At 36.7% G+C, this 26,064-nt stretch overlaps 1 protein-coding gene across 6 annotated transcripts in view; it reads right to left on the bottom strand.

Moving 5' to 3' along the window:
• Positions 1-26,064, bottom strand: part of ATP11B (ATPase phospholipid transporting 11B (putative)) — a 55,870-nt gene that overhangs the window by 28,791 nt on the left and 1,015 nt on the right. For all 6 annotated transcript variants that reach the window (XM_026045199.1, XM_026045195.1, XM_026045197.1 and 3 more), the window contains exons 2-20: positions 15,638-15,754; positions 14,717-14,806; positions 12,718-12,798; positions 9,362-9,469; positions 9,100-9,228; positions 8,856-8,959; positions 7,851-7,898; positions 7,085-7,149; positions 6,448-6,529; positions 6,116-6,266; positions 5,156-5,353; positions 4,854-5,012; positions 4,415-4,587; positions 3,993-4,061; positions 3,080-3,153; positions 2,890-2,993; positions 2,562-2,743; positions 1,661-1,864; positions 1,261-1,414 (exon numbers count right to left, since the gene is read on the bottom strand). In XM_026045199.1, the coding sequence (XP_025900984.1) occupies positions 1,261-1,414; positions 1,661-1,864; positions 2,562-2,743; positions 2,890-2,993; positions 3,080-3,153; positions 3,993-4,061; positions 4,415-4,587; positions 4,854-5,012; positions 5,156-5,353; positions 6,116-6,266; positions 6,448-6,529; positions 7,085-7,149; positions 7,851-7,898; positions 8,856-8,959; positions 9,100-9,228; positions 9,362-9,469; positions 12,718-12,798; positions 14,717-14,806; positions 15,638-15,754 (2,292 nt within the window). The remainder of the gene's footprint in view (positions 1-1,260; positions 1,415-1,660; positions 1,865-2,561; positions 2,744-2,889; positions 2,994-3,079; positions 3,154-3,992; positions 4,062-4,414; positions 4,588-4,853; positions 5,013-5,155; positions 5,354-6,115; positions 6,267-6,447; positions 6,530-7,084; positions 7,150-7,850; positions 7,899-8,855; positions 8,960-9,099; positions 9,229-9,361; positions 9,470-12,717; positions 12,799-14,716; positions 14,807-15,637; positions 15,755-26,064) is intronic.

Here is a 26,064-nt window from a genome sequence, read left to right as displayed (position 1 = left end):
AACATCTATGCCAAAGAGGTCAAGATAAATCCCCTGGCAAATCCTACTAGCAGCAGTTAGCAACAGCTCCGAATGACATGAAACACATTTAAAAAGGCATCGAAGCCACAAAGCATACGAAAAATATATGTAGAGCTAGCGAGAATGCTAGCCATATTTTTAACATGCATTAATATTAAAAAAAAAAAAAAAAGAGTGCATCCCTGTAATGCTGTATAAAACTTGGTAAAAAGAGTAATTTCAGCGCACACGCGAACAGCTTTCCTATGAAGCGCTTTTAAAAGCTACATTAAGAATTGGGCCAACTCCTGGAAGCAGGAAGGCAGCAAGACCCTCAGCCGTTTTCATCTCTTTGAGACTCTCTTTGCAGCAGGCTACACGAGAGTATCCCCTAGAGCCTGCTAGTCTACTGCTGGACATAATTATGTCAACAACAATCCAATGAGTTCATTCAGAGGCTAAAGCAAAGCATGAAAACTAGCAATTCTGAAGATATTTCCAACTGTGGCCAGACAGGAACCCACACATCTGTGGATCTGCAGACATCAGACAGACATCAGAACTTGACTTTCCCAAGTGGGCAGAAATGCTACTTGACAGGATCTGAAGAGCACAGATGATGTGAAACGTGCTGTAGTTGAGCACAGAGCTAACAAAACTAGATATTTATTGCACTGATAAACAGGCCAAAATGATGTTTTCTTCCCCTTCCCTCTGCTAAAAATACAAATCTATGTAAATGCTTATGTCAGATTACTGTTTTCTCTATATTTAAAGAGATGTATAACAAAAAGACAGTATTTAAAACTAGAAAGAGGATATTTACAGAAAAGAACCTGAATGAGAATACAGAGGTTGTCATACATTAAACAGTGACTTGATACAGTGCAATCATGTTATGATAATTAATCTCATCTCAATCAAATCACTTCTCCTTTCTTCCACTCCAGAAAGCAAAAGTGGTAAAAATGTAACTCATTCCTGTACTTTATTTTACCAAAAGATTTCCTAATGAAAAGGAAACTATGGAAAAAATAGACGGCAGCTGCATTACTTTGACTCTATTTACTAGTTTTTATAAAAGATGTTAGTTAGCACTCTTCGTTTATGAAACAAGTTCCTTCAGTTCAACTGAATTTAACAGTGAGTAAAACCCCAAAATGCCAGGCAAACGGACAAAGCATTTGCAGAGATCCTTGACCCTTTTAGAAAGCAGGCTAAAAATACTTATAGAACAATTGTGAGTGTATCCTCACTTACCTTTGCTTTCTGAAGGGGTGCCATGCGGCAGCACAACACTGCAGAACAGTTTTTACAAACTTCCATGAACAGCTTTTCATGTTCCCTGAGTGCAAGAGAGAGGCTGGTCCCATCCACAACTAGTCCATGCTGGATAACATGGTCTTCCTTTATTCTGTTCAGAGACAAGAAAGTTTTTGTATTGGTGGGAGGGGAAAAAAAAAAAGAAAAAAAAATCACTTGTGCTACAAATTACACAGTTGTTCAGAATAAGCAGAGGAGGAATTTTTAATAGACTTGAAGAAGCAAAAAAATTCATCTGCTTGGCAGATAAATTAAAATAACTATCATAAAATTTGAAATGAGAAGAAAACCATATTAATATAATCACTGGGATAGTGACATTGGGATAGTATTTTACCTCTTGGCTAGCTGCCTCAGTTGCTCTGCGCATGTACTGTCTGATTTGTGCTGCACCAGTTCAAGGATGTTCATAGTTCTATGAAAGTGTCCACATGACAAACTGACACTAACAGCAGTTTCATGCTTATCTCCAGTGAGTACCCACACTTTGATTCCAGCCAACCTGAGCGCTTCTATGGTTTCTTGGACTTTCTCCTGCAGCCTAGAAATAAGAAAATCTTAATAATGAATAGAATGCTTCCAAAAATAATAATAAAAAAAATACATAAAATAAATGTATATAAAAACACGTATCTCCTGTTCTTTTTGTAACACCACCACTGCCATGGTTTCCACTAATATATTTCAAGGCTTTGGTGAAGCAAAACCTAAATTTCAGGCCTGCTAAGTAAAGAAAATCAAAATTTGCAATAGGAATGTCTCAATTTAAATTAGGCAACACTACTGTATTTGAGACCTTTTAAAACACTCCATGACAATTAGAATCTATTGTGATGTGTGGGAAACCTAGCACTCTGGAACACAATACACTCTCCAGCTTACAGGATACACATCATGCATGCAGAAGGATTTGTAAAGTAGCTGTGTACCGAAGCTCCCTCAAGGAATTAGGTATTACCCTTAATTAGTAACTGAAATTATACTTTGTTTCATGTACATTATGATCAAAGGCATCTCTTCCCATAAAGTGCTGCATGTTACTGTCATTATGCCAAGATCAATTGGTACAAGATATGTTCGAAGTCTCCCCATCCAAAACCAGTGGCAAACATACTAAACCAAGCACAGAATTTGAGGAGGATGGCTGGACATTTTTTCATGACACATATCATAAGGCAGTAATAAATTCTAAACTTGCTGTGTTTTTGATTGTAGTTAGGAGAAATTCCATTACATACTTGTCTTCCACTCCTGTAGCCCCAAGCAATTCTAGATCCCTTTCTATGAAGTTGAATACATCTGCTAATTTTTCTTCTCGTTGCTGTAAGGCAGTCCTGGCCTCATGAAGGCGTTTGCTAATTTCTTGATACTCCTCAGGTGTGAAACTTCTGTAGGCCACGCACAAAGTTCTTAGTCCTTTCTGTGAGAGGGAAGAGAGATTACATTCAGAGCAGACCATATTTCAATCTGACAAGAAGGTGTCATCTGACATTTGTCCACTACAAGTCTCAGAATTTGCACCAGAAGAATCTTTTTGCAATCAGATGAACAGACGCCTGCACTTACCAAGGCAAATTCATCCACGTGTATCCTTGTTTTGTCTATTTCTCCACTCTTACTACGAGGAAGAATGGATGACTCTGCTCCCTTTGTGAATAAAAGCTTTTCCCCTACCAGATAAAATAGAATGAAGAGTAAGAATGCATACTGTTTAAGAAGTTATCAACTGCAAGTTAGGCGACTTCTGATCTCTTACCTGAGGGACTCTCTACAATGACACTCATTCTTCTGCGATTCGGATCAAACTCCAAAACATGCAGCAATTTATACCTTTATTTTTTGTTAAAAAAATAGGAAAACAGTTTTTTAAATGAATTTCCAGAGAGAAGTACTTATAAGCATACACTGACCACACAACATTGACCATACAGAGCTTTTCCTCAAGAGAGATCTTAGTACAGATGCTCCAAATGAAATGCTATCAGTTTGGCAACAGTAACTGCTATTTATGTTTCTGTCATTAATTGCTTTTCAACACTTAAAATACATTTAATACAGACACAGTTCTGTCCCATAAGAATAAAAGATTCTTCTATCAATAAGTATTTTGATTCCTGAACACTAACACATTTACATCTGCAGATTACTATCAGTTCCTAATTGTTCTTTTATCATTATTTCAAGTATAATTTGGAAATAATGTTTTACTTTCTAATGCTCAACCTACACAATCAAAAAAGACTGAATGATCTCTGATATAACATTTTTACTAATTTTGGGCAAGTAAAGCCAATTAGATTATTCATGTGCAACAGATGCCAGCACAGTTGATTCTGGGAACTTCTAGAGCTGAAAGTGCAAACTAAAGCTTGAATAAACAACACAATTTTCCAGCTCCAGCAGAATCTCAATCTCTGACAAGCGGACATAGACGTAAACTGGGATAATACATATCTAGGCATAAGATTCCTGCTTCTCAGTTCCATTTGGTAAGGAGTAAAGTATTAGCTACTTTGAAGACATCAAAGCAAAATAATGGGGTTCAGGAAAAGGCAAGTTTTTTTGTCGTTTTGTTCTCTTTTTTGAACACAGAGATTAACTATAGAATATTACTGTAATCCCCATCACTGTTTTATCATTGAGAAGAAGGAAAGAAGAAAAATGAATACCTTTCTGGTTTTCCAAGACTTTTTACTTCCATAGTGTCCCCACTAGTTCCAGTGAAGACCACTCCAACACTGAAAGAAAAAACAAAACCAAACAGACATTTGATTGTTATTGAATTCAAAAGAAAACAGGACTCTCATACACCACTACAGTTCTGCATTTCTGGAAAAAAGTGAAGAATGTCAACTTTCTGCAGTATTTGAAATAGCAATATTTCATCCAGTTTAATTTCACAATGATTTCCATATACATTTTTAGCATTTGATAATATGCCGAGTTTTTTATATTTTTTTAATTCTTCTATCTTCTCATAGTGAGCCACCATTGCCAGGCCCTGGGCATTAGGAACTTTTGGTGAATTTATTCATATTGCTTTTAAAACAAATTGTCTGCCCTAGGAGGAATTTCCTAATTTATAACTTACCGGCTTGCAGCTTCAACTAAAGCTTTCTCATCTGGCGAAGAAGCATAATATTCCAATGGGGATGTTATTCCATTGGCTTGCCAGGGGCCATCAGCACCATCTGTTTGATCTGCATTGATCTGCACTGTATGACAAAGACAAACTGCTTTCAAGAAGAGCTCTTCCTCTTTCACCTATAAGAAACAAAAATGTTATTTGTAACCATTTAGATACCAAACCAGTTTGGAATAAAACTACGTGTTTCCACTTAAAAAAGAAAATCTAAGTACTACATGTAAAAAAAAAACCACACATTTCTCAATTTGTTTACTACAAACCATTTGTTCAATAACAGTTAATAGTTTCAATCTACTTGACAATTTTATTCTTTAATGTAAATATCAAAGACTATTTATTTGAAATAAAGTATCTAGGATGTCTAAGGGGAAGAAAATCTCACCAAACTATGTCTATTTCCATCTGGAGAATCTTCAGATAGCCCCTCTGGAGTGAGTTTCCCATTGATCTCTTGGTACTTTATGCCATTTATGGAGCACTCACGAAACTGCATCTCATTTTCAGTTAATGTACCAGTTTTGTCTGTAAACACATATTCTATCTATTGTAAAATAAAACAACAACAACAAGAAAAAAAACAAGTTTGGAATTATGTATGCTTTGGTGAAATTGTATAACAGAACTTAAAATTTCTATTTTTGCTATGAAATAAAATGTTTATATCTTACTTTCAATTTTTCCTACCTGTCCCAACTCTTCATTGAGGTCCGAGGTATTTACTTGTGCTCTCTGGTTTGTCTCTTCGTGATAGAGGTCAAGATCCCAGCCAATAAAAAAAGATCCAAGAAATTTCTGCATCTCAACAGTCACATAAAGTGAAATAGGTATGATAAAATTGTAAAGTACCAGAAAAGCAAGAAAATCTGAAATAAATCTCAGTATCTATGAGAGAAAGAAAAAAGTAAAAGATTACTGCAGGATTAAGTAGAAAATGGTTCGTTAAGCATATTTTAAACTGTATGAAAAAATGACAAATTAAGAGAGCTGAATTCTATAATCCAGAAACTCCAGAAATCCAGAAAAATATAGAATGATTACATTTAGATTACATTCTGAAAACTAAGACTTCTCATCACTTCAGACTCCTAAGAACATTTCAAAGAATCCGGTCAGTCTCTACAGAAAAGTGAGGAATCAAGAAGGAGCTCAAGTAAAATTACAGCCTTAGAAACTTTTCTGAACAAACTCAGTATCACAGAATATTTGAAATGTCTAAAATATGAAATCATTACAACAAAATGTGCACAAGAACAGTCATCCTCCTCCACCTTTCATTTAATGAATGACACAAACACCGAAGACAACAATTAAAAGCAAAATACACCCTCAGAAATATGTCCTGACAAAAACAAGAACAAATACCACACACCTGGGCTTTTCATAATTGAAGGAATAAACAGAGTTAAAACAGACTTAAGATTCTTCTGCATCAGGGTCAAGATACATAGGACTAAAGTTTTACTGAAATTTTGCATAGGACTAAAAAGCTATTTTTAAAAACACTGAGCTAATGGCAAACAGATTTGCAAGTGAATTCTCTGGTTGTTTCAGTTATATCCAGGAACAGAGACATTATAAAGACTACACTTAAACATCTAGTGGCTGAAGACCCCTCAGATATGCAGCTAGGTAGAACTACATTACCTTACTGCTGTTTCTTTCGTGCTCTGTTTTTTCATTATACCAAGGCTCATCCCATTTTTCTTCAGCTTGCCATGCATATTTTAAAATAGTACTCAGAATGGCTTCAAAGAGGAGGATTATTAGATAAATAATCAAGAAAGAATTCATAGACCTAGAAAGAGGTAAAAAAAGCCATTTTAGTTTAATTTACTTTATCAGTTTACAAATTTAAATATATAACGATCGACACCTTAAGAGAATTTTTTATGTGGATTTAACATTTCTATACAACAAATATAAACATTAATGGTTATTATTCAACAAATAAGAAGGACACTATAAAATAAACATACTTTTCTACTGCTGACCGTTTTTGAGATTTACTTTTGTAATTTAATGCCATCTTTGTCTCCATACCCGTATACACAGCAACGCCTGGAAAGAAAAGGGCACAGGGAAAAGTTACACCTTATTTTCTGGAGCATACAACCTGTAGAATTTTTAAATCCGTTTACAAGACCCAGAATAAAATCAAGAGATCATAACGTTTACTTCAGTACAATGCTGAGACAGTATTTTGCAAGTGTTAATAATATGTCACAATAGCAAAACACAGCTAGTGAAGTAATTTTTGCATCTACTAAAACATTCTTCATTACTATGACTGTACTGCTTTCCAAATATACTTTTCTATGGAAATCATAATGCTAAATCTCAAGAGGTCTCAAACAACGGATAATGAACATCAGTCACTTATCCATTAAAGTTAAGTTACTCCTTTATCAAACCACTTAAGATATTTCCACATAGTGGAGCTGATACTTTTTATCCGCAGAAATTCTTTGGCATAATATTGTACTTTCATCTATAGCCATATCCCCTCAGGTAACCACCAGCAGGATTATTAGGATCTCTTCAGTGCAAATAGAATTAAATCATCAGCATGTTTCAAGAAGAGAACGCTCTTTAAGTATTTAAATGCCTACAAACCAAATATTTCTTTAGTGTTTTTCAATCTTGCTCCACGAAGTAAGAGACTTTCAGGCCCAAGAGGTCTAAAAAGAAATGACATATATAGACATTATATAAGCATTTAAAAACAAGTTGTTCTCTATTGTGTGGAACTAACGAAGTCCCATTTTCAAAGCACTGAGGTCCTATGTCTCTTATGAATTCCCACTGCAGCAACTTCTCCCCCACCAACATTAGCTCCACTTTGATTTAATGCAGTTCTCCTCACCTCACACCCCACCATACCCCACACAGTCCTCAGTTTCATTTAACATTTCTTTTGCTCACTTTAATACTCTAGGACAGCTTTCAATATCCCACAATTAGTAGTTGAGCTAAATGTACCGAATGGTTGGTTCAGAAGGATCTACAAGTTATTTGAAAAGCCACAGCAGAAAATGGTGGTTTGCATAATCTGCTAGTGGAAAATGTTTATGTTCAGTAAACACTTTAAATAACAAACAGCAACAGAATTACTAGTGCATCAACTGTACCTAAAACAATTATCCCATCCTCAAGCAGTGCAACTTTCCAAAACAATCAATTACATCTGAAGAAATGGATAGTAAATGAACTTCCATTTTTTTTTCCTGTTTCTAGCTGAAGCGTGCAGCTACAAATGATGCTTTGAACAAAAAATCCCTTTCTTTTTTTAATTCAACAGTAAGTCTCTTTTGTGATGGGCAGGGCTTAACCACTTCCATTAGCTCTAAACACTAGGTATGCTTTATAAAATTTTACCTACCGTACAATTTCCTCAATTTGTTGACTTACAGTTATTCTTCCAACAAATCTACGAGAGAAGGTTGTGTCAGAAATATCTACATAAAGACTCCCAAAAAACAGAACCAAAAGCTATTAATTTACAAATATATCATTAATAGAGCACAAATATAAAATAATCCTTTTTTATTAATATTGCAAGCAAATTAAAACATCATGACAACAGAAGAAAAATTTACAAGAGATATTTAGAAATTCACCATTCAAAAAGCACTTATTTGAAAAAGTCTACTACGTTTCATTAATAAAACCACAGAAAAAGCATATTTTTTATTTATCTAAAATAAATCAGGCAACTTCCTGTAAGGAAGATGGAAGCTGCCATATTATTCACTAGATATAGCAATTTTACATTTAAGAATGACAATATAATCTTTGTGAAGTCTGCAACTGTCATATTTTGCATGATTAGTTATAGCCCAAGTATGCATGAGCGCTTAGTTATAAACTTCTGTAGCAGTTAGATCTTATCAGCTTGATGTTTTCTACTAACTGAGCTAAGGATCAAATAATAGAGCATCTGTTTAAGCAAACAGTTAACACTCTTGAAATTAATGCTAACCTACAAGAAATTCTTGCAGTGAATTTCAAAAAAGGGAGAGTACTATGTAAGACTGAAATCTCCTGGAGAACCACATAAATTTCTTTTCTTCCACCCTGCTCAGACTTGCTGGTCATTTATTACTTTAATTGAGAAAAATGTGGTTAGAAAAGGAATGGACATTTGTGTCAACATTAAAATACAAAATGTAAATATGCTACAATTTCTGAATTACTATACTTGTATTATTTCGTTATTTGTAATGTTGAGAAAAATACCTATGTATTGCTCATTATGCTCATTAATAAAATTTGAGATTGAAGAAAATGTGTGAAGTACTTTTAGTCCCAGAAAGATCCAAATCACTTCTAGCCTTAAGCACTTAATTTTTATTTTATTTTCAAATGTTTACTAATAAAGTGATACCTGTAGAGGTCTGCTTCTGGCTGCTGGCATTCTATAACAGCGACAAGTTTGTCCAGGTTGGCAACTGACTGTAACACTGCTGTTTCTGGAACCGCAACATGTGTCTGTAAAACAGTGTCCATTAACTTAATGATTCAGGAATACAGGGAGTGGGAGTAATGGGAGGAAAAGGGAGCTCCAACAGGCTGAAATAAACATGAGATCATAATTGAACTAAGTTTTATTTCACAGCAGTAATCCAGACCTTAAGATTGGTTTCTCCATCCAGACTTGCAGTAGTAACGTGACATGAACCGTCCGCTCTATCGGATGACAGAAGCACCAGATCAACAGGGAAAGTCTCATCTTTGGCTACTCTGACAATGTCGCCAACCTAAAGAAGTAAACACAAATGAAAAGATTTATATAAAGCTTTCAAAATGAAAAACTCATTTCAGCATTGTTACTGAATCGTTACATCCACCCCCCTCCTTTAGCTACACAGTAGTTTGTCTTTAAGCACATACCCGAATGTTTTTAGATCTAGTTTTCACAAGACCACCACTTCTAACAACATAAACTGGAGCACCGTTTACTTCATTGTCTGCTTTGTGTCGTAGCCAGTCTTCGTAACCCTGCAGAAAACAAAAATTCACGTTTCAAGCAAGTAACATGTAAAACATAAAACCTTCTTGAGCAAATATGCTTCAAGCTGCTTGCCTTATGCTTCTAATCCTGTAAATAACTTTGGATTCTACTACAGTAGAAGTAGAATCCAAAGTTATTCATGTAGTTGTAGTTATTCATCAATTTAGGAAATCTCTTAGTTTTTACTGATTCTATATAAGCAAGTAAGGGGAAGGTAAGTAGCATAAGTAGTGAAAGAATTTACAATCCCATAATCTGTTAAAGCAAAAATGTATTGCAATTTTCTGGAAACAAGATGAACAAGCACTCATACAAGTCGAGATCTACACAGATTAATATACCCTGAAACAGGGAAAAACTATTCCCAGTCTTTCGGGAACGGGTAGAAGGCAAATGCTAAAAAATAAATAATGCAAGATGTGTAGCAAATAGCAGCCACACAGAAAGACACTTGGAAACTGAAATCCTAAACTCCCTAAGTAAGAGCTGATAAGAGCATTATCTGATCGGTACAAGAAAGCATCAAGAATCTGTGCCTACAGCTCCTGTTAAAGGTGACTAATAGAAGAAAAAAAAAATATTTGGCTAAATCCAATAACCTTGGGGTATTTGTCTCATAAATCCGAACAGCTGAGTAATATGGGTACTTGGCAAAGATCTGAAGTTTACCTTCTTCAGAAAGTACAGATTTCAGCGCTTTCTCCATCTGATGACTACTCCCTACAACATAAGGGTGACACCTCACAAGCCAAGTTCTTCTGATCTATTTAAAACCAAAAAAAAAGGGACCAACTGCAGCATTTTAAGAAAGTTCTTTAACTCTCTAAAATCTCTCTCAAATATTGCAAGGAAGCTCTCATGAAAAAGATGCGACAGGAACACAGATAGTGCTGCTTAATCTCATGAACAGAAAACACAGATAAACATTCCCTAATTAAAAGACATTCTCAATTCCTGCTAAAATAACAGCATCAATATACACAAGAACAAAATCAAAACACCTATTAGCGGGCTTTGCATACCCAGTTTATTTCTATATTTAATAAAAACCTACAAAGTAGTTGCTTCTAATTTATTCAACCACCATATAAACATTTGTGTGTTCAACCAACCTACTTGCTAAACACCTACTGAAAAACAGGACTAAATTCCCTTGGTTTAAAAGAAAACAAAACAGAACTTTTTTTTTTTGCTTAAAGCAACAAGAAAATCTGGGATTTCTCTAAAGACTGTGTACGCATCTTCAGAGGGATGATATGGAAGGTCTGCGACAAAATGACATAGCACGAGTTGCATCACGTTGCAGTCTTGAATGTCCTCCTCCTGACCTTCGCACCACTGTGCTTCAGATAAGAAAAAGTTCTTTTCCCTGCCCAAGGCTGAAGTAAGCCTGACTTGGGGGGGTTTCTAGACACACCTTGCTAACTAGCCTTCTGGAAATTGGAAAGCTTTTCCACACCCTGCCAAGCTTCTCAAATTTGGATACTGTTAATGCTTTTATTTTTCTCTTCTAAACTTTTAAGTGTCTGTTAAATGACAGCTCAGCATTATCCTCGTGCAACTTTGCACAAAGCTAGTGCCTTGATGCTTTCAGACAATGCTTCTTCCCCCGAAAACATCTTCCTATTCCACTTGTACTTTGAGAGAATATGGGAAAAAGTTTTCAGATCAAACTTGGTATTTTCCTTCTGTGTGATAAATCAGCAGATTTATCTTTCTTCTCTACCATTTAAAGGTCTGCCCAAGTACAGTATGTTGGAAATAGCATCCTGAATTATCTTTCTAAGATAGAAGCTTATAATCACTGTTGCAGTGGGTCAGGATCAAAACAAGAATCCATTATATCAGCTTAAGTGGTTTCCAATAGGCACTAGCAGACAGAGGCAGACAGTCAGAAGAAATTCTTAATGCTCTACAAGCCAAGTATGACTTGAATCTTCTGGAAAGACAGCCAGAATCTCTATTCTTCATATCTGATGGTAAAATATTAAAATTTGCCAAGATGAGCCTGGACATCAGGAAACAATGTGACAGATGGTTTTGGACTATTTTTAGTTTTACACAAATTCAACTTCTTTTTGGAAAAAAAAGAAAGTCTAATGTTTGTAATAACTTGCATGCTCTCTTTCAGTTCACAGTGCTTTAAGGGATAATTTCCACCGCCAACTTATGACTATAGCTCTTAAAAGATGCCTTTTTTGGGGTGATGATAGACTGTGCATATACAAATAGCACAGTGAGAAGGTGAAACTGTAACTCAAAGACTCCTACAGCATTAAGATCCCCTTTGCCCCAAACTATCTGTTTGAAAGCTAAGGCTTTTTTTTTACTTTTGGCCTAATTCAGAGTGGGTTTTGGTCCTACTGGCAAAGGACACAACTTGAAATTGCAGCATCATAACTACTTCCCACTTACTTTTCAGTTGCTTCAAATGCATCCCCTCCCCAGGCAGAACTGTCAAACCCTTTGAAAGAACTAATTCATGAACACTACCTTACTGCAGAAATTATAGTTTCTGTTCATACCTCCTTATTTACCTGGTTGTTTCTTTTCCCTATTGCTCTAAGGATTTAAGGAAAACAGTAGGGGATGCTTTCACACTAGCCTTCACATTGCCTCGACATCTCAGCAGGGTCTAGTACAGTCCTTAAATAAGATTCCTGTTAAACTAACACTCAAAAGACTTTTTTCTCCTTACAAATGCTAAAAAAAGCCCTCAAAGTACTTTCATACAATACGCCAAACCTCCCAAAGCTTTCTGAATGGTAACTTTCACCTGATATAGCATTAATGTATATTTTACACCATGAAACACACTCAAGGCAAATTTTGCCTTTTAACCACTAACATACAGGGCACCACGCTACCCTAAGTTCCTTTCCCAGTGTATTATGTAGGAGGATTGCTTTTAATAGGCAGTGAGCTATGCCAAAAGAATAAGCAAGGCGCTTTCAGAAAAGGTCTTATAAAAAGTGACGTGTAAAGTTTAGACAAAAATGCTGTCTGACAGTCACTCACTGTCCATTTAAGGATGCTGCAGCGAGTCCCTGGGTACTCGACACCAAAGCAAAATGCTCAAGTACAAGTGTCTAACAAGCAACAGCAAATACACAAATTCTTTCTGAAAAAGACACTTTTTTTCCTTTCGTTGTATAAATATTATCTTGTTTAGATTTTTTTTTTTGAATTACCTTAACTCGGAAAGACTTCAGACAATACAATTTCCCCCCTTTACCTGTTTTATGGCTGTTACAGTTATGACAAAAAACAATGGCAATCCACTGGTAATGGGACTGGTAGGGGTATCTATCATGAGCTAGAAGAGAAGAAAACATGGAAATTAGTTCCTGATGTGATTTTATGATTGTATTTTTGAAAATAAATATGCAGGTAAATTCTTTGGTACTTCCAGGGCAATGCTCAGTTACTGACACCTGCATAATAGATGTCAATAACAGTGTAAACAAAGGTTCTATAATGTGGAAAAGACTCAACTGCATGTTTGTAATGCTGTGCCAGTTTTAAGACTTCTCACTAAAACGAAGATTTGCTTTCATCCCACAAAAATGAATTTGAAAGCACACTGCAAAAGAAGGAAAGCTATATTTTATGAAGCTATTTTAATACTCCATATAATATACTGCTTAACAGCAATATAGAGTATAACAACCACCACTCTAGAAATGAAAATGAAGTTAAAAAGCAGTAATTTCACACAGTTCGGATATTGAAGAATCTTATTGTTAAGGGTGCTGCTTCTTCCTGCTTCCCGAAAGTTAACATGCAGATTTGATAATTTGTGCTTTCATTGCTGTCATGCCAAAAGTGCAGTGGATACATCAAAAGAAAGTATGTGGGGAGATGTTGGTGTTTCTCTTCTTCTGCGGAAAAAAAAATAATATGCTCAGGTGCTCAAAGAAAATATACACAAGAGTTGTTCAAAACCACAGACATTGGTTTGATTCACTTTACCTGAGACTTATGGCATTGCTTTGGGAATCATTAAAGAAAAAAAAGAACATAAATGAAGTTTACTCTGTTAAAAAACAATAATCTCATGAAGAAAACAGACTGTGTCACATTACAACAAGTGTACGATCTGCTGGTTTCACTGGAACACAAACAGCTCAGAAAACATGACAAAATTGGATCTGGCCTACAATACAATTCTTTAACTGTATCCTTGTGACTTCTGCTTGGAATCACACTGTACAAAATACCCTTTAAAAGAAGTGTCCAACTTCTGGTTTGACAGACTTGACCATGACATTTATGCATCTACTTTCTCTCCTTCCTTCTCAAAGGAGGTTCATATGCAGCAAAAAGGAGGTTCAGGCTGGTGGAACTGTCAGGATAGACTGCTTCCTTTTCTCTCTTTCACCAGAACACCATGGTCCATCTCCTACTACACAGGTGGACATTTATCCATCTCATAGCTGTTATGAAGCTTCAGGTGACCAAAATGCAGTCAGTCACCATGTTCCTGGCATGCACGTGCAAAGCGGACAACGTGATCAGATTGTGCAGCACATTTAGTCACACAAGGAGAACTTGCCCCAGCCCTGTCATCACCAATGGAACAAGGTGGTTGTGATAGACTCTGCATCTTGGTCACATGAGATTAATATCATAAAAGATATCAGGGTGATAAGCATTTAAAGGCAATTTTGTCTTATAAAAAATTTTATATAAAATTCAGGCATGAATAGAATTTCCACTAGTATTTAAAGAAAAATCTGTTCTGATGATGAAGACCAAAACTGATTGCAACTTTTCTCCTGTTTCTGAGAAAAGTATCATACAAGACAGCCCATGTAAAGTGATACCAAAGGAGTTTCGGAGATTTGTCATGTTGCTTCTTGTTTTGGTTTTCACTTTGATTAAAAAAAAAAAAAAAAAAAAAAAAAAAAAAAAAAAAAAAAAAAAAAGGCATCCACTTGACTCATGAACGAGAGAAGACCAAGATTACATGCTGAATAAAAGCCTTTACTTTGGGTATGTATTTGTTCTTTGATGATATATTTAGATGTTACTACAGTCAAAATTAACAAAAAAGAAAGTGACTCAAAACTATGTTGGTAAATTTGCGCTAAGAACAAATAAAAGCTTTAAAAATGCAACACTGTTTATCGTAATAGTAAGCAGGGCTTATGCTCCATAAAAATTTACAGTATAAATCCTCATTTCCATCTTAGCTTCCAAAACTATGTTAAGTATGAATATTTCCAACTTACCTGAACCAAAAATATTATCAAAAAATAAAAGTTGGCTACTCTTCTGAATTGTTCAAATAAGTTTTTTGGAACAAAATTCCACACTGTATACTGAAGGAAAAAAAAAAGGGGAGGGGGAAGGGAGAAGAAAAGACCAGTTATTACATATGGAATAACTTTTCAGTGAAATTCAGTTTTCTTCCAAACTCTCTCAACTCAAACCTTTTTATTTAAAGCTCTTTTTCCTCTCCCCCTCAACTCTTTCTCTCTTGCCCCACTCTCACACAGAACTGCTGCATCCAAACTTTTTCTCCCTTCTGTGAAGTGCACCTAGAAGGGAAGCAGGAGCAGCAACTGCACTGACTTCATGGTCGAAGTCTGAAGTACCAGTTGAGATAGGAGCAGCTGGAGACATTTGGCTGCCTGCAGCCAGGGAAATGCAGAAGAAATTAATTCCTTCAGCTGCAAATTCCTCTCCTACGGTCCAGGGACTAGATACAGCCCCAGCACCAGTGTTATTGATTCTAGTCCAAGGCCACACAAGGGAGGGCATCTGCAATTGCAGTTCACTGCTGCGATTTATTTTATGCAGAATACGGACTTAGAATTTGGCAGTTTTATAAATCCTCAGAAACCTCAATCTTTCCTTTAAATGGTGCACATCTGGACATGGACAAATACATTGTTTTAAATATATATTTTTATTTAGAAATTATGACTCTGTAATTAGCCAGCCTCTCAGGAAGGAGTGGTCGTAAGAGAGCAGGAGACAAACAACAGAGAAAGGAGGAGATACCTTAGCTTTTTTCTTGGAAAAATATCAGAAGCTGCCTGACATTAAGTATAACACATATGCCATTGGGCATTATATTGCACGTTCTCACTGTGCTACTTCTTTAGCAACGTATTCATTAATTCCCACATGTTGAATGACTTTCTTACCTTGGATGATATGATTCTGTTGTCTGCAAATTTCTGAGGAACATAATGGCCATGCTGGGGAAAACGATTTGCTATATAAATAGTTCGCGTATCACTTTGATGTGGTGGGTCAAAACCCTGAAAACACACAAAAAAAACAGACGATGAAGAAAAAAAAAATACTTTATTAATGCCAGTTTTGTTAAATTCCTCTTTGTTCTGAAGATGCCCAGATACACAGAAGCTTTGGACTAGTGAACTAATGTTGAGCATTTTTATTAACCACCTCAATGAGGAAAATGGGAATACGCTGACTGAAGTTGCAGATAACTCCACACTGGGGCTTCAAGAATATCAATTGACAAGGACAGAATTCAAAAAGATCTTGATCAACCAAACATATGAAAGACTGAAATACATTATGGTTAGACAGGATTAGCTACATATACAAAACTATAACAAAAGGTGCATGCAGGAATTAGGTTGAGTGAGATGACAGGGCTACAGAGAACCACAAGTTGAACTTGAGTCAGCAATGTCACATCACCGAGGAGAAGGCCTCCCACCTCAGGAAGCCGGAGGTGCAGTGGGAACCACCATGTGAGTGCTGGGAACCAACTGGAGAGCATCCAGAGGAGCTGAACGTGAGTGACAAGAGATCCTGAAAACATGACACACAGCACAAGGCTGACCAGTTCAAAAAGGAAAGAGCAAACAGATTAGGGTCATTTAGCTTAAAGGAGAGGAAGCTATGGATATGTGAACAATATACAAGAACTGCTCCACTGGGAAACGATGCTATGTGAAAGGCAGGGAAGACGAGAAATAGGCTTCTGCTGCCACTAGGGAGTCTCAGCTTCTCTCTTGGAGAAACAAACAAAACTCCCTTCTGATGGAAAGGAATAATTAAAAAACAAATTAAGCCACATGGAGGTTGCGATGTCTCTGTAACAGAAGGGCTTATATCTAGGTCATTCTAGTCTATCTTTATTTGGGCCTTTCCTGGGGCTATATGACTCACTGACAGCCCTTTCCAACTCTACCGTTCTGGCCTGGAGATGCAGGTGATAACAAAAGACAAGCAAACAAGCCCGTAAAATAAAACTAATTCAGATAATAAGCTGAGACAAAGACAGAAAACAGCAAGGTTTAAGATGTGGAACAAAATGATCAATTTCAGCAAGAAAATCACAAAAATTACTCATCTTAAAATTGGATAAATATGATTAACGCTGGGAATACAAAGTCTCCTTTCTGCTGGATGCCAAGTGAAAGTGCAGCTATTGAAACAGTTAGAAAGGACATTAATGTATCCCCTTAGAAAGGACATTAATGTATCCACTTCTGGGAGGGGAGGAAGGGAACCAACCGCTTCGCAAAGCTCTGCTCGGGCTCAAACTCGGGCTCAAACTCGGGCTCAAACCCAAACCAGCAGCAGCACTGCACAAAACTGCGACAGACACCTCCGTATCGGTTAACTCAGCAGGGTGATGGACAGCCAGCACACACAGACAGAAAAGGGGTTGGAGTAACAGCTAAGACTTGCTTCTTTATATACAAAGTTGTCTAATGTAGGGCCTTACGTGTGTTTGTATTTAGGATGGTGTCATTTTCATGGAAAGGAATAATAAAAATACCCCCTCAAACACACATAACCCTGTATTTGGCACCATCGATGCAGAAACATTCTGCTTCAGAAAGAACAAAGGTCCAGAAGAAGGAACGGAGGAAAGCGAGGAATGGGGATATTCCAAAGAGATTTGAAGGAGAACAAACTCTGGATGACAAACAGTGGGAGGCTGCTCCAATCACATGCTCCAGTACAAAAGCCTGCTTGAAGATAAGAGTAGAACAAGGAGATAGAGGGGTAGATAGGAGAAACGACTGGAAAAATATACAGGAAGTCAAGAATAAAAGGAGCGAGTGGTTCACAACTTACACAGACACGAAGTTAAGGTGAAAAAAGATATACCTGTGGAATACTAACTCTATATTTAAGAGAACATCATTTCTAGGAGAAGTACTGTTGATATCTTGCAGGTAAGAAACAAAGTTATCAACAAGATGAAGTAAACAGCTCTTTCCTATCTCAGAAAAAAAAATATGTGGCCCTCGCAAATGCCTGGCCCCAGACAGCTTCAATTCAGAAAGTCACATTCTCCAGTCTGGAAAAGCAAAACAAAATAAACTATTCTAAAACAGACAAAAGCAGGGGTAAAAAAGGTTGGAGGAAGGAAAAGCAGCAGGCAGTATTCTGATTTTTTATGACATGTTTATGACAAAGGGCTATAACCACAATATAACCACCAAGCCTACCTACATGAGCATCTCTAGCAGAGAATGCTTCTGGCAGAGTAGACTGAACTGACTGAAAGGGAGGAATGCATTTGCTGAATCAGGATCTCGGGCCATAGGATTTATAGCCTCAGTTGGGTGGCTAAGCAAGCTTAAAACAACAGCCTACGCATGTTTAAAAAGGTTTCGCTGCAATGGTTGGGGCAGAGTGTGCAAAAAATACTCAACCGATAGACCTATGGAGATGGTGATACACAAACAAGGTAGGCCGGGGACAAGAACCTCTGAAGGCATCACAGGAACGGCTGGAAAAGGACACATCCTTGACAAACTCAACCACCCAACTCAACTGGCAGAGCTGAGAGCAAAACCCAGATCCCACAAGTCCTATTTCTGTGACTAAGACAGATCATTCCGAATTATCCAACAACGCTGTCATTATGTAATTATCTGGTGGGACTGCCATCGAGCAGATCTTCCACAGAAGTATTAATTATGTATCTCTTCAAGAAGAATTCTACGCAGAAGTGGAATTTAAAGGAATTTCACTTCTCCTTGAACAATTAACATACTTTACCTTTTCTACTTAACTACGTCACAAACTAGTCACAAACCCTGCTCCTGTCACAGGACCAAGCTGTAGCCCAAATTCCTGTCCAGCAAAAGCATTCTGCATCATACCTACATGCAAGTAACTAAAGAGATGCAGGAAACAACTATTTCCTACTTGCACGTTTAAGAAGCTTCTTTCTTTGTTTCTGATGTCATTACCAAACTCAATTGCAAACCCAGGATAACTTGCCCTTGTGAGAGGGCTTGTGCAGCTCCATAGCCTGAGAAGAGTACTCCGAAGCTACAGTTTTCAGTCTTACAGACAGATTCACAGCTCACTGGTATCTTTTATTGAAAGGGATTTATTCTAGTAAACTGTTATCTACCTATGTGAACAGATCATCAACTTCATAACAAAACTACCGTTTTGTCAGGTTACTTTTTTTAAAGGAATTGGTTCCTCAAACCAACTAATTGCATGGTCAGAGCAGCAGCTTGGTGCTATAATGCAAGGGTGTAGTACTGAAGTCCTGTTGCATACAACTACTTACTCCTTACTGTGACTACTTCATCAAAACTTCATGATGTTTCTTGCTCATCACTGACACATATTCCAGGGAGAAAGGAAAAATTATTATTTGCTGGAAGAGCTTCTTCTGGATAACCAGTTTTTAGTGAAAGGGGTCTGAAAGAAGGAAGTCTTGACAAGAACTTCCTCCTCTTTTCAAAAGCCACACTAAACACTACGATGGAAACTAACTGTTCCTCAGAAAGCCCTTTGGATACCACATACTAGGCAACAATATTAATAAAAAAAGAAGAAAAGACAATGACAGGAAGCCTTATTCCTACGGGAGGTGACCGACTTCAACCCTGGCTGCAGAAACAGAACAACATATTTCATGGCAGATAGCCCAAAAAACTGCTATTACACAGCTTCAAAATCACATTTTGATGATAGATTTTTTTGGAAATGTAGTTAGGTCTTGGGCTTTAAAAAAATAAAATACATACACACACACACACACACACACGGAATCATTTCCCTTTTGTCAGACATGATTTACAAACAATGCACATTTTCAGCAGTCCGTAAATTTATACTCAAAAATTCTTTCAGTCATATAACTGGGTAGTAGTCAAACAACATTTGTGTTACCAAAAGTTAGCATGAAGAAAGAAAGAGCCTTTCTTGCAGCAATTTTCAACACTGCATTAGCTGCAGAGGAAGTAAAGCACCTTAGGTACCCTGCGATTTACAGAGTGCCACGCAAATTGTCCTTCCTCTTTTAAAGAACACTTTTATTTCCTTATGGCAATACTAAAAGTCTTGCATCTGCAACTTCCTTTTTCAGCTTAGTGCATCTAGAGTTGTTTAGCGTACCTGATAACAAATCACGTTGTAACCTCCTCATATAACTATAGGCAAACTATATTATTTTGATTGATACAAAAACATTGTAGGAAACAAGGCCCAAGAAATCACAATGTGAGATTATTTCACAGAGTTAAAAAAAAATTATACATATTACTGCATTTGGAAAAGTAGGGCTGATGCCAGGAACAAAATTCTGGTAATAGTCAGCTCAGGTTCACCTATATTACCTTACGTTGTCAAACAGTCAATCAGCTGTTCACAAAAATAATTTGGGGAAATATCTACTCCTTAATTATCTACAAAAGGAACAAACACACACACACACCAAGTTAAACTGGCCTAATTCAGTGGTAATAGACTTCCCAGTTTCTCTGTGGAAGTCACTGATGTCAAACCTACTGGCCTTATAATAGAAATAAATACAGCCAGGAAAAGCAAGCTGAGAAGGCAAACCTGTATTTTGAACCCCAGGCCTCTCAAGGACTGATATGACACAACCAAATTCCAGTATGAGCAAAGAGTTTTAACCACATATTCTGTGCTACTTGGATATAATAGCAAGCTGAAAAAGTAGCTGTCCATTCCGTGGCAGGGGGAAAAATGTGCTAGTAACAAGGAATGAATTAGGAAATCACTAAAGAAGAGAAAAACGAGCGCAGAGACATCTATCAAGAATCAAATATACACTCCATAAGGCAATCAGCACCAGATAGGTCAGAAAAACTTTACAATAGATGTGTCTTCAGCTGTAATACAGAGAGCATTTAATGAACTTTCAGATTCTAAAAAACAATTCCTAATGTCAACAGCACAGTGAGTGGGTCCCAAATTACACTCAAGGCTAAGCACAAAAAGGTACACAGGAGACAATAAAAGACTAACAAAATGTAACAGAATATATCCAAACATACCTTTTGGCATAAACTATTTAAAATCTCTATTTTGTGGCAAAATACTACGTCTGAAAACCAAAAAGACTGCTGTTTGCCTACATCATTATCTTTCTCATCCCATTTGGAAGAAAGTTTCCTTTCACATATCTGCATTTATTCTCAAAATAATCAAGGAGATAAAAAAATAAATCCTCTTAGGTCACAGTATGTGGGAGGTCAAGAAATCATAGGGTTCTGTCTTTTATATCACAATCCAGCTGTAGTGGCTAAGCGTTTTTCAACAGGAGGCAGTAGAAACAGAATTTCTATAAAATAACAAGGTCGAGTTGCAAATAAGTCACCTATGTTTTACTGGAAGACATGGTCTTGTGTTTACAGAAGCACTTTGTCAGATCTATTTTACTGCAGTTCTTATCTGATGGCCTTTTTAAAGAGTCTTTGTGCAAGCAATTAAAGGACAATAAGGTTTGTTTTAAATTCCTTTTTCCTATGACAAAAGGTAAGAGAACTTAGTAAGGTCATAAGTACAGAGGACTCCACAAGAGGGATAACAGATCACTAGGGAAAGACAAGGCACAACGTTATAATTGACATTTAACACAGGCAAAGAATTTTACCTCAAAACTTCTTTCTACTCTATTAGAAAGCAGAAACAAATTTTATTGACCTCAGTCAGCCCATTGAAGACTAGAGAAAATTGCTTCATAATTAAATTGAGCACATATGTATTTGGCCTGGATTATAAACTTCACCTTTTGATGCGAGTTCAGAGGTTAGACATCAATCCTGACCCTTCCTTCCGACATCCATTGGATCCCACAAAATGAGCAGGATGCCTGAAAGAGCTTGTACTCTCTGTCAACAAAATACTCTTTTTTTTCCCCTCGAGTAACAAAAACATAAATAGACAGTAGCTATTAGGGAATGTAGAACTGCGTTAGTGCAGAAATACTCTGCAGTCAATCAAATGGTCAAATTATTATCTTCGACAAGAAGTTGTTTGGCACAATAAAAAAAAAAAATGTTGCTTACAGAAGGTTCACAACTAGGAAAAATACAAGATGGGACAAGTCAAATAAAGAAATCTCAAAGCAAGACAACACTTCTGCCAACCCAAATTTTCTTAGTATTTTTAAAATACCTTCTAAAACAAATAAAATCTAATCAAACCAGCTATACCTCACACAGTTTTGCTAGGTAGTTTTTAAATGCAGAGTTTGATTTTTATGAGATAAGATTTAAAAATTATACACAGGACATAACGGATGCTCCTGTATGAAGTAGACAGCTGGCTGAAAATAGGGCCAGGTTCTGAATGCTTTGGAACAAACTGTACTGCATAAGTATCAGTCCTTAGCTGCTGCAGAATACAAAAAGAGAAGTATAAAAAAAACCCAAACACACTTTTGGTATTAAACATCGTCCACTCTGTTCAGAAAAACTGCAAGTTGTTTACTCTATCCCCTTCTCTCATAATGCCTTAAACTGATGTTAACATCTGGAAGGAAAAAAAAATAAAACAAAAACCTCTAGCACAAATCTGTTTAAGGACATTTCTTTTATGAACAGTGTTTCCATTAGAAACTATCCAAATGATGAACAGAAAGCCTCCCACAGATATTGTCCTTGAAGAAAACAGAACAAGCAGAAAAATATCCCTGTGACTGTCTTTCAGTTAGTCACTATTTAGACACTTCAGACTGGGTGACCTCCTGAGGTCCCTCCCAGCCTGAAGGGTTTCTCATGAACCATGAATCCTTCAGAGATAAAGCAGTCTGTATATTATGTCTTTGACTTCTAGTTAAGTATTAGAGACACATTTGCCTGAATACTTTGCTTTGCACAGCGTAAAAGTTGTTGTCAATGCTCAACAGCACTCAGTTTCTCAAAATGCAGGAACAAGATACTCTGCCAAACACAGCGTAATTCTGTTGCTCTTGGATTGTCTTTTGTAAAAGGGAGGTCATCCAGGTAGCTCTTGTATTTTTCCTCATGAAAAGTCTTCCATACCTCACTGCACTGTTAATAGACTGAGAGCCTCAAAATCTACATAACAGTAACCAGAAGGGAAACCCAGACAACCTTCCTCTTACATAATAAGTACCAGAATTCAAAATTAGCCAGCTAAGATCACATAATAAAGTATATTATCAGTAATTAGAGACTTCCTTCCCAGGCAAAGTTTTCATTACTTTCTGTTAATACCACTGCTATAGCCTTTCAGTTCCATAATGGTCTCATTAGAACATCAATACAGTCCAAACACGGCCATAAATCTACTGAAGTTATACACAGAGTCATTGTGGGTTACAAATGACTTATTTTACTCACGTTTTGTATTGACTCTGAGCAACTTGATCAACAGAACTAAAATAATACCTTGCTGCATAGCCACTCAAAAACAATTATATGGAGAATTTCATTCTCTAATAAGCTCTTTACTTGCAACTACAGAGTTCAAATTGCAATATAATAGAAAAAAACTCTGGTGGAGAACATTTTTATACAGGTCACTAACTAAAAGCTGTTAGCTGGCAGCAGGAAAATTGGTTTTGGTCTTATCCAGGAGTGTATTTTCAATTATTTTTTCCCCTCAATTAACAGGTCAAATCCTATAATGCACTTAACTGCAACAGCTCTGTTATATTTACACCTTACATATGTTAAAGGGAATCTTGTAACAGATAATCAACTTAGATATACACACGGTTAATTAAATACCCCACCAACAGGGCAAAGATATCACTAAACAACTTACTTTCTCATTGTATAGCAAACTGTTAACAGGTTACTGATATTTGTCACATAACAAAAAAGGAAAATTGAAGTCACACACATGCTCTTCAGCTCTCAGGCAAATTATACAAAGTTTGAACGTCATTAGTGACACCAATGACGATTTTCACTCTACATACTCAAAAATGTCACAAGGAAGCTAGAGTTCTACATTTAATGGACTGCAAATGATTGTTGACTTTTTTCTTCGCAATCAAATGTATTATATTTGGAAATGTAGATAAAATGTACCGTACTGTTTTATGTATTAGTGATGCTTCCTATCAACTGTTGTTTATTTAGTTCCTTTCTTTTTTAAGCAGAGTTGGCTGTGCCTGTGGTGTTATGCAACGCTCAACAAATCGACAGGCCTACTGCTGCGCTGAGATCTCTGGATAACAGGGCTAGAATTCAAGCATCCTTTTTGCTCGAGGCTTGCCTCACAAATATTTTATTCATTTTTAAAGGAATTTATTGTATGCCCTTTTATTTTTGCCTTTTCTTTTCCCTTACTAAATAAAACCTAGGTACTTCCAACTATTAACAAGTAGCACATCAGCAATAACTTACTTGCTACCTACAGTTAGTTTAAGACAGTATTAGATGAACAAAAACTGAAGATCTGGGGGGTTTTAATAGGTACATGTCAACATATCAGAACAAACTGACAATGTTATACGCGATTCCCATATAGACACTGAAGAATAAGTAGCAGTCTTAATATCACTATCTTCTTATACAGCAAATAATTTAAAGGATAAGTGTTACTCTACTTAGTCAGAAATTTGTTTTGGATTGCAAGAAATAACAGCAATGTATGAAGGCTTATACTCTCAGCATACCTCCTGTTTTTAGAGGACTAATAACTCCTTTACGTAGCACACAGGCATGCACAGGCCTTTGCAGAATAAGCACAGCAAAGTCTCCACTTAAAACTTAGCTGAAATTATCTGGATTGTCTACTTTTATGGCTACCTGCTTCGTTTTCTCTGACATTTGACAACTCTGGAAAACACATTTCACAAGCATGCAAGTTTACGACAATCTCATGAATTAGTATATGAACGACCATCCTTTTAAACAAAACGTTGCAAAACTTTTGTACTGACAGTATTTAATAACTACTTACAAGTGCCTTCAGCAAAATGCCAGTCCCTCCCTCTTCCCCCAACACCTTACCATTTCCCAAGATTTTTTCACAGCAACATATTTTCTTTTGTACTACTGTAACATCCCACACAAATTAGACTTCCACATACATGCTTGGTTCCAACTCTCCCATCTGGAAGGGAACATTTTTTCAAGCTCTGTTGCCACATCCAACACAGGTAAAAACACAAACCCTAATGGAATCTGAACCTTATGTCCTACTGGACATAAATCAAATACAACTTTTGCTATCCTTTGATTACAATGGTCTCTGCATTCCTGAAACTCCGTAGCCACCTACAGCAAAAGCAACCTCATTTGTGGCAGCCCCCTCTTCTTCCTGGGCACAGATTATTTTCTCAGCACCTTTCCCCAGCTGCTTGGCTCTTTCACATTCCTTTAGAAAAGAAACTAAAGCGTCACAGTCATATTAAGAAACAAACATATGTTATGATCTAAATTAGATCATTCATTATACAAAAAGGCTGAGGTGTCTGGGTGTGCCTCGGAAGAAACCACACACTCTGGAATGTCTCCTAGGCCACCTTTCAAGTTAATGAGCTATGGAGCAACAAAGGTGTTAAGAACTGAAATGCTGATGTTAACAGAGAAAGAAAAATGGTTTTCCTAAACATTTTTCACATATTTAAAATTGTGTCCAAGCATCTTGCCTTATTATCACTCTTTTTAATACTAATCTTGCATTTCCATACCAGTGCAAAGGCAAATTTTAAGCAGTTATCTTCCCCTCAAACAATTTCCTTTAAAAGCAAAGCCTCCTGTGCCAAGCTTATTGCTCATCTTCTACTAGACTAAGTTTTTAATTTTTATTAACGGCAAACAGATCTCTGGAAAGCTGGCCAGCACATTTACATGACTAAAATCAATCGTGTTTGATACACAATTCCTAGCAGTGATGCATCCCTCCTAACTAAACTAGAGGAGTAAACATAAAGCTACTTTAAAAACAGCATTTAAAAACCTTCAGCTATCTTCATGGGGTTAAAAAAAAAAAAAACAAATCTACATTAACCCCAAACAGTCTTTATCCTAGAAAACATAACTGTGACTATATTAAACCCAAAGAGTGCAGTCAGAAAAATAAATTTCCAGGTCAATAAACTCTAGCATCATAGCAAACCAGTCAGCACTGTCCGGCTGGCCCTGAGACCATCGCTATGAGCTCTGTGCTTCAGATGCAGATCTTTAAAAATATATTAGGTAATTACAAGACCATAAGCTAGTTTTAAAATCCTCAATCAGTGCACTTCACAAAAGCAGGATTAACTTGGCTTTGGGCTGCCGAAAAGGCAGCACTGGAAAAAAGAAAGGGGGAAGGGAAGAAGGGAAGGGAAGGGAAGGGAAGGGAAGGGAAGGGAAGGGAAGGGAAGGGAAGGGAAGGGAAG

Source organism: Nothoprocta perdicaria, unplaced genomic scaffold (assembly GCF_003342845.1).
Source record: "Nothoprocta perdicaria isolate Ctin4 unplaced genomic scaffold, notPer1 scaffold_4, whole genome shotgun sequence".
In the NCBI taxonomy this organism is placed as follows: Eukaryota; Metazoa; Chordata; class Aves; order Tinamiformes; family Tinamidae; genus Nothoprocta; species Nothoprocta perdicaria.
This window is presented reverse-complemented; position numbering and strand designations above follow the sequence as displayed.